This window comes from Astatotilapia calliptera, chromosome 16, assembly GCF_900246225.1.
Source record: "Astatotilapia calliptera chromosome 16, fAstCal1.2, whole genome shotgun sequence".
NCBI classification, from domain to species: Eukaryota; Metazoa; Chordata; class Actinopteri; order Cichliformes; family Cichlidae; genus Astatotilapia; species Astatotilapia calliptera.
The window spans coordinates 14,251,725-14,270,101 of record NC_039317.1 but is presented as its reverse complement, the minus strand read 5'-3'; the positions used below and the strand labels follow the sequence as shown (position 1 = coordinate 14,270,101).

Below are 18,377 nucleotides of genomic sequence, written 5' to 3'. Positions count from 1 at the left end.
ATCTCCCACTTATGTGGTTTATTTGTAGTGCTTATTTGATGCAACACATCTCGCATATTATTCACCGGCGAATCGGTAAAACCTGACAGCGTGGAGAAGTTGTTTTAATCTGCAATGTGGCTTCTCTTTGTCCTGGGAAGAAAGTAGATTTAGAAAAAAGGAAATGTTGGTTAACCACCAGTGGTTTAACGCAATAAGCCAGTGGGTTATCTCACACCTTGAGGGTTATCTTGATGTTGCACACCAGGAAGAAATCTTGGCATCTATATATCTATGTTTAGGCATCTATGAAATGTATTTTCGCTTTAAAACAAATTGAAAAGAAAAACATTTTGAGGGATAATAACATAAGCGCTGTGTGCCCTTCTAAACTGATTAGGTTACTAAACAATAATGAACGTTTGTAAGAAAGCATTCCTAGAGCATTTTTATTGGCAAAGAATGAAAAAGCATGAAATTACTTTTATTAGGAGTTTTTCCACCTTGGTTCCCCCAGTAGGCAGATGGATGCCTGCAGCAAAGACACCCGTCAGCTACAAGTCAGGGAGTCTGTGAGTTCTGGCAGCCCTGGAGCAGGGATGCTGCAACAGGCATTGGAGGGAGAGAGGAGCAGCAACAGGAGGAGCAGCAGCAGAAGCACTGCTGAATCCATTAACAATGAAGGAGCTGCTCAAATGGGCTCTGGTCCTGTGTTTGCAAAACAAATGGGACATGTGAGGGTTAGGCCGGGGAAGAAATTAATCTGTGAAGCAATCAACGGTGAGTTCAGAGGAGGAGACCGAACCATGTGTGTGAAACACATGCTGCATCTCAAAACGGTAAACCTGTGTGTAGATAGGAAAGCTTTAATCAGCCCAGCTGTGTGGCTGTTGCATGTTTTTTGTATGCTATATGTGTGTGTGTGTATGAGTGAGTGTGTGTAGGCTAAATCCTTCCCCACCTAGAAGCTGTCAAAACCACATGCTTACAAGCTGTGCAGGTTACATCTAATTGGATTCTGTGGACATCACAGCATGAGACAATATTTGATGACTCCAAGATCATATTGTAGGAAACAGTGTATGTCCTGAGTAAAAACAGCCTCCAAAGTCAATACCGACCCCTCCCCACCCCTTTTCCTCCCCCCCACCTTTGCGTCCTTTTCTGTTCCAGGATCAGTAATGGGAGTCAGTATCCAGGAGGAGGCGAAGGGGGTGCGGGGGCTCCTCGCCAAGTCCTCGCCCCTCCTCTCCGAATGCGGCACAGCTGCCTTTCAGAACCCCGCCGCTCCAGCCCATTCATCCTGGAGAGCACCCCCCCCCCCCCTCCACACACACACACACACACACACACACACACACACACACACACACACACACACACACACACACACACACACACACACACACACACACTCCTCTCCCCTCACCATCACACACACAAAAAAGTGGCTATTTATTAGAATACTTGTTTTGTATTGTTCTGTGCCACACAAAAGACGCTTCATTATGTTAGAAGCAAGCCCCCTTTTTGCAGAGAGAAACAATAACTTGGAATTGTCTTTTTTAGAGTGTATAATAAATGTCATTTCTTCTTGTCTCTGCCCCTCAGTGTGTGTTGAGTGGTGGGTTTGGGCACCGGGCACGGATGGCCTTGGCACTCGAGCGGCCAGATTGTAGTGGGAGTAGCGGTCTTACATGAAGCTTTGGAGGGGTTTAGGACGGCTTTAGGAGCATGGAGGGAGAATTCTTCCCACTTTGTCTGGAGTAGAGGGAACGAGGGGGACATGCGTAAGTTTGCATATTACAATTCCTTACGCAAGAAAGTCATTTTTATATACATCTAATCTGTAGTTAAACTGTCTGTTGTGCGTAAAATCGCCTTTTTAACGCGTGGTGGAATTAATTCTCAAAATTGTTATAATATTAACAGAGTGAAGCGAATTTGAACGCTTTCTGAATTCGGCGTTTCCGCTTGCTGAAATAAATGTCTTGTTGACAGCCTTTATTTCGGAGCGTCTGTGTTCAGTGCAGTGCAGATAATATGTGTTTCCAGCTGGAGGCTGTCGTTTTATTTTGGAACAAGTGAGCTCCACAAGGGGCTGCGCAAAGCTCACACTGTGGCTTCATGATCCTACAAGTTGCTCTTCAACCAGCCCAGTTAGATTTTTCCGAGGGAAGAAGATCGGATGAGGTTCGCTGGCGCCTACATTTGTTTCGCCGTAAACAAGAATAACTGTTTGATGGTGGGACGCATTAGACTATCCAGGGGCAGCCTGTTTTCACTCAGGACTCTATGTTTGTCTTGGTGTTTCTACTTTTCCGTAGGTTGTGGGGAGGGCGGGGGCGGGGGGGCTGACCGTCACATCTTTAGATTTAGGATGTGTAATTTAAGGCTAAGGAGCAGATGCTTTGTCTCTTAAACTCGTTTGAATAATTAGCTCCACGTTTTGTGTCCTTGGTGTTCAGGACTCCTTTTACTTCCTTAAAACTAACGCCACCCAGTTACACGAGCGCCGGCTCTTGTGCACTGCTCGGGCACAGCCACAGCCGTGTAAAAACGCTGTCCCCGCTCAGGTTAACTGCATCAAGGGGTAAAAAAAGAAAAAAAGAAGAAGAAGATGATGATGAAAGGGAGGAAGCCAGATATAATCGGTCAAAAGATTTATTTATTTTTTTGTTTAATTAAGGGGTTCCTTTGCGTGGGACTGATTCCTGGACGCAGAGTAAAATAAAAAAAATAAAATAAAAAGCATAATAGCACCCGCTGGCCGCTGCGCTCGAGGAGTCGGCACGCAAGCTGTGTGTATTTATTTAAAATTGTTCACTTATTTATATATATTTTTTATTTTCTTGTGGCCATGGAGGGTGGGAGGGTTGGATAACCGCTTTGACCCTTGGCCCCAGTCGCGCACCATCATCACAGTGCGCACACAACCCGTCACAAAGGCCGCGCACAAAAGGAGCGAGGAGGTTTGAAAGGAGGTTTGTTAAAAGAGGAGTGACTGACGGGGAATGACAGAGAAAGTAAACAGGGGCCACCAGGGTCCCAATGTCACTGTAAAGGCTAATCCTGTGCGTACAAGCCTAAAGACACTCAGCACGGAGAATAAATAACGACGATAATAGTATGATTCTAACAAGAGTGACAGTAATAGTAGAAGTCATATTTTCTCTTACTATTGGCTATTTAAGAAAGCTAACGATAACAATTCTAATCTTTTCATCAGGATGTCGACTTTTTTTAAATAACTGCTGGAGATGCATTGATGCATTGCAGCACTGGTGTGAATTAAAGCAGAGTCGTGTCAGGGCAGGGTCCAGGCAGGTTTAAGAAATCTGAAAAGCATGAAAATGTATTTAATACATTTATTAATAGGCCGGTTTAATATTAGCGGTGTTATATGTGTGCTTACACTATTTAGTTAAAAATATGTTTAAATAAAAAGAAAAAAGAAGGTTAAATGTTTTTATGAATTAGACTTTTAATATTGAGCAGATACTGACAAATCGCTGTATCTGTATAATGAGACAAGAATTGGTTTCTTATTTTCTTTTTCTTTTTATGAGTGCGTGTGTGTGATCGCTTCACTCGCACTCACCTCCCCAAAGCTCTCCGGGTGTCATCATTACATTGCCATCTCCCTCGGGCCTTAAGCCACGTTTGCCTGGACCGCTGTAACCGTTTATTGACCACCGTGACATCAAGTTAACCCTATCACCAAAAACGCCCGGATCCGTCCGAGTGATCTCGCTCCCTCTGGTCCTAAACAGAGAACCATATCAAGCTAAGCTCCAATTAAAATAAAAACAGCAAAAGAACGATAGAATGATTAAATCGTTAGTCTCGCCGCGGGAAGTGGTATTTCGTTTTCCCTTTCAATTAGAGGTTGATTGGGCTTTTCAGGGGAGGTCAGCTGTGAAATCTGGATTATATATGCGCGGACTCGAAGACACAGACCGCTTTCCCCTCTCGTGTATTTTTTTTTTTTTAACAAACGGAATACCTGACTGGATGTTAAATAAGAGGCGTTAACAGACCCACAACATATCCACTAAAATGACAGTTTACGTGTAGTATTTCTTTTCATCTATAGCTGCACGCGGGCGCGTGGCCAGGACTCATTCACCATCACCAGCAGACGGCGATAATGGCTCTTTGCCCCGGCAATTTCACGTCATTATACGACTATCCATCCTCTTGGGCTTCGTCTCTCAGACCAAGAGTTTTCTTTTAACCAAATCTCTTTCAAATAGTTTTCAGCTATAAATGCGCTTAATTTCTCTATCTGACACCTGCTATTACTTCAAACCTTAATTACATACCTGGAAGGAGGAGGGGGTGGGGGTAAGGGGGCACAGGCGAGGGAGAGAGATGGTTTAAAATTTGATATCTGAGGCGCTTGCTCAGCATCAAGTCGTCTGAGACTAGTTTGGGGGCAGAGTGTATTGCAAATCCTGTGCATAAATATAGTGAGGCCCAGGCTTCTAGTGCGCGTTGCGAATGTGAGAATAACTTGTTAAATAGGAGAGGAAGTGTCTTTTCAATGTCAAATCTGGGAAGAAAGTTGAAGGTAAAAAAGAATTTTACCCACACTTTTATGCTTCCTAATTTATAAGCTGTCTGATTTCTTCCTTCTTTAAAAAAAAAATCAGCAGCCATAGTCTAACCTATTTTTTTTAAATATAAATAAATTGAGATGTTTGACTCATCCTAATCACAGACTGCACCCAATGTTTGGCCGCTACATCAGTGCTAACAAATCTTCGTTATTTTTGTGGATGAAGTCTCCGAGAGCGTGTTTGGAAATTTCAAATGCCTCGTGCTATTTGTGGGATTGACCCTCCTTTCTCCCTCCTCATTCTCCTCCTCCTCCTCCTCCGGTGTGTTCTTCCTCTATGGTCCTCTAGTCACCTGACCAAACGCCATGCAAATCATTCCGCTGCTAGAGCCTCATTGGCCGCTTGTGGCTCATTTAACCGCTGTCAGTGCTCATCATATGGCCGCCGCTTTAACCAACTTCTCAACTCCGACAGGAAAAGTGGCTCAAATGCGCATTCTATCACAGTGGATGTGAACCAGCCCAGGCGAAAACAGGGCGAACTGCTGGTTGGAGAACATTTTATATGCCTTTTCGGATTAATTTTCATCACGTGTTTATTTCAATTTGGGGTAGAATATTAATTTTGTAGCCCAGTCATCTCGAGCGCACCCGTACCTGTGTGCGCCTGACCTGTTGTGAAAGTGACTTGTTTTTTCTCTGTTGGTGGCGAAGTTTAAAAACCAGGTGAATGTATAGCATGATGATGGAAACTGACCTTCATTCCCCCGGCCCCCAAACGAACACGACGACGGGGCAAACGGGGCCGAATAGCGGGTCGAAAGCGAATCAGGAGCGGGTGAAGAGACCTATGAACGCGTTCATGGTGTGGTCCCGTGGGCAGCGGAGAAAGATGGCGCAGGAGAACCCCAAAATGCACAACTCTGAAATTAGCAAGCGGCTGGGCGCCGAGTGGAAGCTGATGTCCGAGGCTGAAAAGCGTCCATTCATCGACGAGGCTAAACGGTTGCGAGCCATGCACATGAAGGAGCATCCGGATTACAAGTACCGACCAAGACGGAAGACCAAGACATTGCTGAAAAAGGACAAATATTCCCTTGCTGGTGGACTTCTTTCTGGGCCGAGCGGTGGCGGTGGAGTTGGTTTAGGGGTTGGCATGGGTTCATCCGGGGTCGGGCAGAGGTTGGAGAGCCCCGGAGGTCACGGAGGTTCCGCCAGCTCCGGCTACGCGCACATGAACGGCTGGGCGAACGGTGCGTACTCGGGGCAGGTGGCTGCTGCCGCGGCGGCCGCAGCGATGATGCAGGAGGCTCAGCTAGCCTACAGCCAGCACCCGGGGAGCGGAGCGCACCACCACCACCACTCACACCACCATCATTCACACAACCCCCAGCCCATGCACCGCTATGACATGACAGCCCTGCAGTACAGCCCCATCTCGAACTCTCAGAGCTACATGAACGCTTCCCCATCCGGCTACGGCGGGATCACCTACACGCAGCACCAGAGCTCCGGCGTCTCTTCCTCAGCTGCCATGGGGACATTAGGGTCGCTGGTGAAGTCGGAGCCGAGTGTAAGCCCTCCCGTCAGCAGCACACACTCACGGGGTCCTTGCCCCGGAGACTTGAGAGAGATGATAAGCATGTATTTACCTACCGGAGAGCCGGGGGACCCCTCAATGCAAACTAGACTCCATGCCTTGCCGCAGCATTACCAGAGCGCCACGGCTGGAGTGAACGGGACCGTCCCGCTAACACACATTTAGAACTCATAGAATAATTGAAAACTGCAAACGAACCATAACCAAATATTTACCTCTTTTCTAAAATAACCCCGGTCCTGAGAACTACCTGCATTTTGTACAGAATGTTTATGATATTGTAAATGAAGGGTAAATAGCATATTCATCTCGGCTTTTTTTGGAATAGCCACCAGTGGAATTATATAACAAATATGATGCTGAGATATTGGTTATTGTGCTATCATTTATTTATTTTTTTTGTCCTTTATTTCACAGTCTTAGCTGAGGGTTACGCCAGGTTTTCACATTGGGGAGATTTGCTTCAATTGTCTCATCATTTTTGGGGGTCGGGGGTGGGGAGGGGGGAGTTTATTGTAAGTTATTTGAAAATGAGATAAGTGTCATAATCATAAGAAAGTGCTTTAAAAGATATGGGAAAATCAGCTTCTTTAAACATTTGTGTTCATTTGCAGAAGCCTGTGTCATAATTCTTGGAAATCATCTCTTTTTATTGTAACACTCTAATTCTTGTAAATTGTGAATAATTTTAATATTTGAAAGGATGACGGGCAACCGCTGTTGTAATTTAAGTGCTTTTCCGCGAGCGAAAAGCTCTGATATTGCAATGAAGAATAATTGAATAAATTTCACAAGATGTTGCTTTGATTCTTAAGAGAACGTCTTAGATTGATTATTTTTCACAGTGGTCTTACAGAAGTGTTTTGTTTTGTTTTAGGTAACAAGAATCAGAAGTCTTCACGAAAAACAAAAAACAAAATCTTCTATTTAAATTTTGACGCTGGTGGACAGATCCCTCGAGCTTTTAAATGGTCCAATTGTTTGTGCGTAATTACGCGTAAAAGCTACAGCCTGTAGGGCTGTGAGGGAACCATTTCACTAACAGGATGCTGTTTTAGAAGCTGAAGTTTCATGTTTAGAAACGTGTCCATAAATTGTTTTTAAAAAGTTTGCTTTTCTCTATTTCAGTAGCACGCAGGCTCCAATACTATGAAAACATTTTTTTAAATATTCAATGCAGGCCCAGATTGTGGCCCGCGTTCTCCTTTAATATAAATATAAAAGGACAAGCTTGATTTTGAATATTTTGAAAACTTATGATGACATAACGCACAAGAAGAACATTTAGCATGACAGCCACCTGTTAGTGTTATGAACGAAGCCTTCTCGTTTATGAATAGAAATTTGATTATATTTGTAATAAGCACATGTCATTTTCCCCTTTCAAAACCGTATGAGATGTGAATCCTTTAATCCTTTATTAGCAAGAGCAGCTTAAATCTTTTTAAAAAATATATATATATTTCTAAATGAAACTAGTTCATTATCTATTCTACTATTATATTAATCAGTGTGTCTAATTGCAATTTTTTTTACGGAAACTTGCGCCAGAATTTCATTTCTTTTCCGATGAAAGCAGATTTTTTTTTTAGTATAAACTGCTCTTAAAAACTGAACAACTTCTCCACTGTGTATTTCATTTTTTAAAGGAAAATATTAAGCTATTTCTTTTTTTATTTAATCACTTTTAACATGTGTTTGATCTCCTGAGATGCATTTTTTTAAAATTCCAATTTTACAGCTTCTGTTCTGAACACACTATAAAAAAAGAATAAGGCAGGGATAGCAAAGAACAGCTATCTAAAAATTTCTTAAAGAAAGAAAAAGATTTTAAAGATAAAATTATTTGTTTCTTTAAATAAGGGGATAAAAATCGAAGTCTGGGTTGTCAGTAATCTTTCACCCGAACTGCACCATCAGTTCATCTTGCATTCACTTCTCTTATTAGCTTTATTTTTATGGTGATGTCAGATAATATATGTGAATTATTAGATTATATATATTGATTTCTACGTTATAAGCTAGAATGCGACAGAGGGTAAAAAGAAAAAAAGGGTGGGATTCACAAGAATCCTAATTTCTTTAGCTGCATTTTCATCAGCTTGCTAATCAAAGAACCGGCACTTAAAGAGGCTTGATCACTCGTCTAACAAATAAATGCAATCTATGTTACTTGGCTTTTATTCTAATTATTTACTCCCATAATGTGAGAAGCAGCAAGGTGGTGGGGGACTTGTTTGCTCCTTTTACTCTCGAGCAAAATAGCAGGAAAGTGAAAGGGGGTGTGGGCAAAGTGCGTGAGGCACAAACTGGGATTCGAACAATAATTTCATGTTCGATAAAAACCACTGAAACTTGAGAGTGAACCAACGACCCGTGATTGTAATTAAAGGAGAAAAATCTCTGTTTAAATGAAAAACAGACGCACAAACCTGACAGTGTCCAAACTGTTGCTCGGACTGAATTTTGACTTCCACTCGTCACAGCTCTACAGACAAGTAGCTTGTTGAGTTGGTGATGACTCATCAGAATTTCACAGATGTAGTGTTTTGATTTTGGACCGGTTTTGGTACCTTTGACAAAAACACCTGCATTTTGAATAAGATGCCCGAGTCATTTTTATAATTATCATTAATCTAAAAGAAATATATGTATATATTAGGCTGAAGACAGGCCACAGATGTTTTTGAGATTTTCCGTTTTTATCGCCTGTAGGCCTCATATGATACCCTAATAGTCATACACATGCAAATGAGGGGAATTTATGCCTGCTTAGGCATAAAAAAAAATCAATTAATCTCAAATACATAGTTAAAGGGCCTATTTCACACTGATGAAGACTTGCATGGTATGTCAATTAAACCTGTTAGGCCTCATAGTAAAGCATGTAACGTCTGGCTGCGCATTAATCTTTTAGGGGGCAAAAAATCAGAGGAACAATGTCTGGAAATTAGTTGAAATTCCAAAACCCGAAAGCAATTGCATCTATGGAGACATCTCCGCAATACAGCGTGCACCGTATGGCAGGGGATGGCCTCCTCGTGTGTTTTTGCATCTGTTTCTATCTTATCTGTTGATGTGAAGAGATGCGGATTAACACTGAAAGCCCGGAGAGGCGGAGCGCGTCACGGCGCATCGCCAGGCTAAAAAGAGGAGCGTTCTGGCAAATTTAACCCGAATAAATTACACCTTGAGGTGGAAGAGGGGGTAAGTGTAGGGTGCAAAGTATACAGGCTATGTGGCGCTTGCTGCTGCTACTGCTGCGTGCGCTCGCGCGCGCGCGTGTGGGAGAAAGAGTATATGTGTGTTTGTGTGAGTGCGCGCACGTACAGCTGGCTGGCCAATAAATCTCTCCACCGTGCGATACCCTTATCTTGTAGCCACCGATATATTCCGTGCTAGGAGGCCATCAGCTCCAGCGCACACTCGGTTGTTCGTAAAGCCCCGATCCCTTGCACTCCCTGTCCTAAATGGGGATAATTAGCGTCACTTTATCACGCCTCTGCATATTTTCTCTGCGTCTCCCCCCTTCCCTAAAAAAAATTACCAAGCAGCCTGCTCTCGTCGCCCGCTCTGTCACAGAAGATTATGGAGACAGATTGCACAGAGCGAATGTGCCGGGCGAGATTAGCGCGGAATAGAGAAAGCAACTGGGCCAATGAATTCCTCGGAAGGGCCTTATCGTGCAATTACACGTTGACATGTTTAACAATCTTGCTGCCTCTTAATCCTGCAGTGCTGCTCTATCTACCCACAGCTACCACGCTATATGCCGGCACACAGACCTAATGCACCGAAACGCGGCACAAATGTACTAAAAGTTATGAGAAATTGCTTTATTTTGAAACTTTGTTCACAACATCCACCAAATGCATTTTTTTTATTTGCTTTTTTTTTCCAGATTTCACCGTTGCTGGAATAGCATCTGCACTGGAACTTTTTTTTTAAGAGGTGAGATATTAAAATACATCTTCTTCATTTATTGTTACCCCAAATCATTGCTTTACTGTAACAGCTTCACAAAGTGACAATAATGATGATGATGATAATAATAATAATAATAATTACAATAACAATAACAAAAAAAAGGGGGGGGGGGGGGCGCCATGTGCATCCGGAGTGGCGACGCAGAAAGTGTCCGTCTTGTCTGGAGCTAAATGTAGACTTTTCCATGTGTCTATCCAACACACACAATCAGCACCACCACATCCCGACCCCTCCCCGTCCCTCCTGCCTGGCGGTATATCGGGGCCTGTGTGGGAGTGATTGTGGAGCGCCACTGTAGGAATTTGGCAGGGTCCGCGGTTTGGAGAGCCGCCCCACGCTGTGTCCCATTCAGCGGCCAGCGCGCTGTGAGGTTGGGAAGTTTCAGTCAGCCGTACAACTCAATGGCCCCCACAAAGGCGATTACAAGCCCCAGCGCATTCCTGTAGGGACCTGGGAGCGGCGCAGGTGCGAGGGGGACCGGGGTAACCCGTCAGAGGACAGATAAAAACGGGACAGTGCTGGGGACCACACAAAACCTGCCACTCCACAGGAACCGGGGATTTTGGGGGGGAGGAAGGAGGAGAAAGGGAAGAATAAGTCTGTAGAAGATGCAAGTTAAGGGGGTGGGGTGCAGCATACTGAGTGGTCTCACTGTCCATCACTGAATGAAAGTGTTTAAGGATTCCTAGTCAAGATGGTAGCCTGGATTTTTACAAAAGTCACAAGTCTGCAGTCTCCCTTTACCAATCTGGATTTATCCCTTCTCGTTTAATAAAAATAGTCTAACACGGAGTGACATTTATGAAACTACTGCAAATTTTAAGTTAAAATCTTTAAAGCTTATTCGACCCTCCCATCTGGGCTACACCGTTACCTCTTCTGCGTATTCTTTTTTTTTTTTTTTAATTTTACATCTTCACCAATGCCATCTGAAAAAAGTTTCATGAATCCAACTTTGAAAGAATGTTACAAAATGTTACAAAAGACACAATCTCAGCCTCCTCCAGCCTTGCCCGTGGAAAAAAAACTCTTGAAATGTCTTGTGTTAAAAATTTCTTTAATCACACCAATACATTTGATCACTTTCTACAAAAAATAATGTCTTAATGACTTACATTTTTGTCAACAGTTTCTGTCACCACGACAGCAGCAGACCAAACTGTCAACCAGTGAATTTCATTTTCCTATTGTTCACCATATCAACATTTCAATATTGATATTGTGTTTCCATCATGTTCCACTGTGGCCACAGTATAGGTGGCTAGCATGATTTAGTCAAGACTGGCAAAGATTCATAGCAATGGGTAAAAGATACCAACATATACAATTAGAGTTAAATGATTTATAGATTCTGTGTGTCAAAGGCTTTTATATTAAAGACCAAACCAGCCACCCCATCATCCTACCTGAGACTTATCTGCCATGTAGAAATTTGATACTTCGCGCACTGGAAAAAAAATCCTAATGGCAGAAATTCAGGAGCAAACTGTATTAAAGTTGTTAGGAATAAGTTTAAATCCAAGGACACAGGCAGTTGCTGTATTTAATTTAGGTTGCACAGGTACTGGCACTTTATTTTAGCAGCAGAACTAACATAACACCTGCTTTTTCCATCTGTTTCTGTTAAATTCAGAGTTGGTACATGGCATGCAGGTGGGAGACTTGCAAACAAGTGGGCATTACATCTAAATGAAGCGAAGCTATTCACTGATATTTTTGGTAGAAACCGGGTTTCTCAGCAGGTTCTTTAAACAGGGGCAAGCAAAATAGGAAGTCCAAAATAAGAAATGCAAGACACATAAAAAAACATTCCTACTGTGTAAAATTTAAATATGCATTGCAGAAGTACGGTAGAGCAGTCAGTACTTGTGAAAAACCGCCTTGGGTTACTTAAATAATATAATAAACGACCTGTCCTGTTGCCCTCTGATGGCAGCAGGGAATTATCATCAATGATAAACATACAGCTTCTGGTTTGAGAACTGTCATCATTCACAATGATCTACTGTGTTTACCTTTAATTAAACAAACTTGGAAATGAGACCAGACTGAAGCTTCAAACACATCATACTGTTGGATTAATATTCAGTAACCTGCCAGTTTGTGAAGGGGGACTCAGAGATCATTAATCCTGTGCATCATAACCCTTTTTTCAACTTTTCTGGCAAAAGCAGTGTTTCATGCTTTATTATTAAATACAATTTTAATCACGCTAAAATATGATGCAGAATTATTTCTAGAAATATTGGATTGATGTCATGTTACTAATACCTGCAACAAATTCAAAACTACATACAGTATACTGACTGTTCTGTATATTTTTGGATTACTGTGTTGCAAAGAATAAGTGTCAACATACTTAAATAACATGACATGACTGAGCTTTCACCTTTTCCACAAACACTTTGACTGTAGATTTGTTGTGCCATGCTTTCTGGGCTCGAAGTTCTCCACCGTGCACACAGCACTTAAAAGGAATCTTTTAATGTGGCGAGCCACTCTGACTGGCACAACTTTTTTAGTGGTAGGAGTGAAGTAATGTGATTGGTTTAGAGTTTAAAAATTAATTATCCTATCTTTTATGTTAGATTTCAGCGTTGGGGTAAAGGCCTAGTTCACAAGCACCTGTGCATGCAGTGCTCTGATAATTAATCAAATAACTGCCGAACGATCATAAAGTGGCACAAAAGTCAGGCCCAAACAAAATCTGCCAGACAACAGACAACTTCTAAGTAAACCCCCTAGGTTGAAGCTATATTAGGACAAAAATAAAGACCAAAGAAAAACTTGTATAACCTTTACAGGCATTCATCAGATTGTCCTTTCAGGAGGCATTTTATTCTTTCGACTTTGCTTAAAAAGTCAGATACAGTCAATAAATTCCCATCTTCTTGAAGAATATAGTGTTCATATAATTTTTTTTTAACTCTTTTAAAGAAGTGTCAATTCAACTGTATGGTCATTTTTAATCATTCACACTGTGTCTCTGTTTAATTAAATTGCATTATACAGAGCGATATTTCTTTAATTTTTTCTCACCTCACAGATGTGACTTTGTGACTTTTACCACAACTAAAATGGATAAAAGTAAGAGCTGGCTTGCTCTACAGTCTCCCTGACTGTTTGACTCTTGCCCTGTCAGAGTTGTTTAGTGATTACAGCAGCATAAGGAGATGTAAGCAATTACTTTGGCGAGCACAGTGACAGGTCCTCCAGCTTAACCCCTTTGAACACAACCCATTAGAGCGCAATATGGTTCATCTGTTTTCTGCCTATGTTTGCAAAGGCCGAGACACGAAACAACTTAGTTAGGATTATGGTAATGCAGAGGACCTTGTTCATCAAGCTTATTATATTAAACATGTTAAGATTAAGGAACATAGTTAAAAAAACAAGAGCATTTTGAAATAAAAAAGTGTTTTGTTGACCCATCCACTAACCCTGACCTCCACCCTATGTGGACTTTGCAGTTCAATAACAACAATATCTTTTTTCCTCATTAGTTCGTGTTTTCTAGCACTTCGGTTAGGTTTAGATAATAAAACAACTTGTTTGGGTTTAAGAAAATATCATTTGTATTAAAGTACAGCCCTTTAAGAATTTAAGCCCAACTTTACCCATTTGCCATATTGGTCCTGTCATACTTACTATGACCGTGCAAGGAAATTATTTCTCTTGGAGACTTCCTTGTTACCTGACATAAATCCATAATCCATCAATGGGTGAACAGATGTAGAGGGAAGTTTTTAAGGCTCTGAAATGAAGAAATTGTTCCTTAACATGAATAAAATCAGCTATTTGCTGCTAAAAATAAATAATCTTGTTGTTTAAATGAAAAAAACCCCAGATATTTTAAAAGTTAATCTCATTTTCTCAGGCAAAAGCATTGTGTTGCTTTGCTCAAATAAGAAAATACCTCAGTACCTATTTGTTCCAAACACAACAACAAGGAAAGGCCACATGATAAGTTTTAAGTGTCCTCTGAAATACTCCTGTTTGCGCTCTTGAAGGAAGAATCGTTTACTGTTAGATTTTTTTTCCCCCTCTCTCAGCAGAAGTGCTTCCACAAAGAGTTTCTTTCATGGACTCTTCAAGACAAGCAAACTTAGTGTTGTTTGGCAGCAACAGTCAGACTATTACATGTGCTCCAGAGAGAAAAGGGGATTTTAGAATGAATGTTAATAAAAGCACGGTAAGTGGCTTCCTGTCCCTCACTAAATATATGCAATAACCTTGAGTCTTTTTGGGGGGTGGGGGAATAAACTAAGAGAGCATTTGGAAACTATAAAACTCTCGAAAGCATTTTGACTCTAATAAGTTCTTTTTTAATACAAAAGTAATGGTACTTTTGAGTACAATAATATTGTTTTCTTTCTAGCCTACTTATTATCTTGTTTTTTCTTCTCTCCCATTTGAACACCTTTTTTTCTTTTTAAACAGAACCTTATAATTTCAGGAGGTTGATTGAAGTCTTATTTAAAAATAAAAGCATGTACATGCAGAAGCACTGCTTCTTCTTTCCCAGCTGGTCCCCACAAAGCAATGAGACAAACTTTGAAGCTTTGGACACACATAGAGATGCTCTATGCTCAATGCTCTTTACATAGTAGACGATGTCAGGTGGTGTTCAGACACCGTCTAACAAAAGCAGTGAGGTGAAATTTTGAGAAAAAATTCATGTTCTCCGTAATCTTTTTGTTGCTTTCTGCTGACTTTTCCTCTAGTGCACCAGCAGGTCAGAGACTTTAGCTGTCCAATAACATATTTTCATCTGCAAAACAAAATGCCATGATGCATGGTTCTCAGACAATGTATGCTATATAGACAAAAGTATTGTGCCACATCTCTGTTCCGGTGTTTTTAGTTCCATTGCCATAGGAATATAAAATCGAGCCCCTTGCCATGCAGTCAACCTTTACAAACATTTGTGGAAAAAATGGGTCATTTTAAAGTGCTCACTGAATTCAAGCTTGGTGCTGTAAATGAATGCCGCCATTGCGACAAGTCAGTTTGTGAAATTTCATACCCTCCTAGATACTCCACAATCAACTGTAAGTGGTATTATGGCAAAGTGGAAGCATTTAGAAACCACAGCAACTCAGCCATGAAGTGGCAGACCACAGAGCGGAGTTGCTGAGTGCTAAGGCGTATAGTGCATAAAAATCACCAGTGCTCTACTGACTCGATAACTGCAGCGCTCCAACCCTCCTCTGACATTAACATCAGCACAAAAACTGTGCACAGGGAGCTTTGTGACATGGGTTTCCATGGCTTAGTAGTTGCTGTAGGTATAATCTGTAGGTTGCCCATGTAGTCCAGTGTATCTTGAGGACTTTGTTGATGTACTGAGTTTTCCTTCAGTGAGGCTGATAAGTCATGTGGCTCATATGCAATATTTCCCATCAAATAAATCAAATAATCCCCTCCCTTTTCATCATGTGCCATTAACAGACCAAATTATGTATTTAACGCTAAATAACGGCATTCCCATCAGCCTCAGCTGAAACTGTGATTCTGAAGTCAGTGAGTATTACCACCGCTTACATTATGCCACATTCATGCGTTGTCACTAAAAGTTTCTGGGTGCCTGTGAATATCCAGGCTTGAATTATAACAGGGAAAGTTCCGCTGTTTAACTTTAATATGATCCTTTAAATCATGCAAATAAGGTTGCCGCACATCAAAACTTTGTCATATTTCTTCACTTCACAGTATTTTATTATTCGCACAGCTTTCTTGAAGATGTCAAAACTCACAAGTTGGTATTAAGGAAATCTTTTTTTTTCCCTTCCCACATGACCTCAGTGCAGCATAGATATGTTAGCGGCGCGAGCATCTTACAATGCTATTGTTTCCATTTCGGTAAAACCCTTGCGTTGCCAAAGTGAAGCTAAAGATGCTTGCTCTTATAAATGTTACAACTAGCTCGGTGTTTCACAAACTCTCAGTGACTCTCACCGCCTCGACAAATGTGCAGCAGGCGATAATTCTCAAAGCAGTAGAGAGGGGTTAATGAGGGGTCAAAGAGTTCAGATAAGAAACAGCAGTTTTATGATGCTCACTGCAACCTGCAGCGCACTGATAGCCGTTTGAACCGGCTGCCCTTTGAACTCTGCTGGGTCAAGTGATCAAAACACTGGGTCGTTTAGATAGGCCAGATTGGAACAAGTGAAGGATGTGTATGTCACCGGAAAATGTCAGAGAGGTACAGATAAATTGCTCCTAATGGTTATAACCCTATTCAATTTGTTTCCGCAGCCATTAGATTGTTGTCACCCATCAGACTGTTTAAGGTGTGGGATAAATTTGATTAATTTCTCTGCAAATATATATTCTATGCATTTAACCATTCATCAGATTAGACAATGTACATGTACTCTATGTGTTTCTGTCTGCTTATAATATATATATATATATATATATATATATATATATATATATATATATATATATATATATATATATATATATATATATATATATATATACACATACTTATGTGTTTTTGCTAATAACTTTACTTTTACTGACTTTTGATATCCTCTACAAATTAGTAACATATATCTGTTTGTCTCCTTGTTTTTGTGCTTCTATCTGTCTTCCAGGACAATGGCCATCAAGTCTATGACCAGCTGAACTGGATCACTGTGGGGAGACTGTGATTTACAGATAGCTTCTCATCCCTTTTACTGGCAGGCCATCTTTACCATGAGCACTGGGAGATAGGTGGTGCGGGCGAAAAGACCTCTCAGAAAATGTCAGCAACTGTCAGAACCCCAAATTTCTTCCATTAACTCGTTCTTTCCTCTGTGATGCTACCTTCTTGAAACCCCTTAATTACATAACCCCTTTCTCCTGTCACCCAATGTTTTGTATCCAAGTAAAGTGTATGACTTCAGATCGTGTGGCTTTTTTTTAGCTTAAAATTGTGGATAACAAAACAATCCTAGCCCCATATTTTTGCCCATCTGAGCAAAAACAAACACACACATGCACACTCACACACACAAAAGGAAACTGCATTGACTGCAGCAGCTCTCCTTCCCTCGTGGTTTTCACTGGAGCCAGTTTCACTGTCTTAATACCCTTAGTCCCTCAGCTGGCATGTTGTCCAAGAACCCGCTGCATTTTCAGATTTGTAAAATCCGTCAAAATGCCTGTAATGAATCTTTCTACAGCCTCAAGTGTATTTAACGTGCTGTTTGACCAGCCCAAAAGAAACCTTGTAAAGATCTGCCACTATAGGAACAGAGGATCAGATGAAACAGGTCATTTTCATTTGAACACAATCCCCTATAATAAACATGTATTGTTTGGATATGCTGTTAATTTCTTATTAACATCTTTCTTGTGCATGAGTGTATACGCCATGTAATATACATATTTTTTGCTTTAGAAAAGTAACTACTGTTATTATTATTATCAGGTTTTTCCGTGTGTTTTGTTTTGTCTTTTGATGGATTAAAAGTCATCTTATGAGATAGACGTGTGCTATGCACTTGCATTTTGCAGTTTGTTTTTTCTGTTAGCTTACACAGCCACCCATGGCTGGGGAGGGGGGGGGGGGGGGGGGGGAATAAAGAGTACATACCAAATAAACTCTTGCATCTTATTACAGCCTGAGAATAAAAAAAATACTGTGCTTTCCGTCATTTATTTTCATATTCAATTTGAGAGGTAAATTAATACTTCAAAGTGAGGAGTTACAGAAAAGTTTTAACATTTAAACTATGTATTAATTTCAAGGCCTAAATGCGCCCTCAATTATTTTACCATTGCCCCTAAGTAATTGATTTTGGGTAGAGAAAGCGAAAGGTGCTGGGGTGATCTGTGTTGATGTGTGAAAATCACAAAGCCAATAAATGAAAAATAACTGACGTCGTAATTGCTGTGAGTGTTGTAACCTTGCTTTATTGATTTTTTTTCATCAATGCATTTTGCTAGCATCAAAGTTGGGCCCATAATAACATAAATTGTTCACTGCAGTCTGTAATAATTTATATATTTCTTTCACTCGTTTTCAGCCTCTCATTGACTTGTTCAGGTGTGTGCAGCCCGCCACACAAAGACAAACGCTCATCCAGCAGCGTGCAGCTTGTGCCGTGGTACAGACAAAGAGGGAACATGTAAAGAGACTAGATAATAAGTATCTCAGGTGACTACATGCTGTGATTACCAGGTTGCTGGTTGTTATATAGGAACTATATTACATAGACACGCAGTCCCACTCTGTGCACACGTTCAGACCCA

At 41.1% G+C, this 18,377-nt stretch overlaps 1 protein-coding gene across 2 annotated transcripts; it reads left to right on the top strand.

The window, feature by feature from the left end:
• Window positions 1–4,686: 4,686 nt before the first annotated feature.
• sox1a (SRY-box transcription factor 1a) lies at window positions 4,687–17,544 on the top strand. Of its 2 annotated transcripts, XM_026145340.1 has the most exons (3): window positions 4,687–6,113; window positions 10,042–10,091; window positions 16,733–16,793. In XM_026145340.1, exons 1-2 carry the CDS (start codon window positions 5,271–5,273, stop codon window positions 10,060–10,062), a joined length of 864 nt encoding a protein of 287 aa, XP_026001125.1. In that variant the 5' UTR covers window positions 4,687–5,270; the 3' UTR covers window positions 10,063–10,091; window positions 16,733–16,793. The 2 variants fall into 2 exon arrangements, with proteins under 2 accessions (XP_026001125.1, XP_026001123.1); XM_026145338.1 differs by lacking the exon at window positions 10,042–10,091 and having other exon boundaries at window positions 16,733–17,544.
• Window positions 17,545–18,377: the final 833 nt, after the last annotated feature.

Bases quoted from the DNA above. Each gene is read 5' to 3' on its own strand.
- sox1a (XM_026145338.1), top strand. From the start codon at position 5,271: ATGTATAGCATGATGATGGAAACTGACCTTCATTCCCCCGGCCCCCAA. The intron at 6,114-16,732 runs GTAAGCCCTCCC...TCTGTCTTCCAG, and splicing joins TGGTGAAGTCGGAGCCGAGT to GACAATGGCCATCAAGTCTA.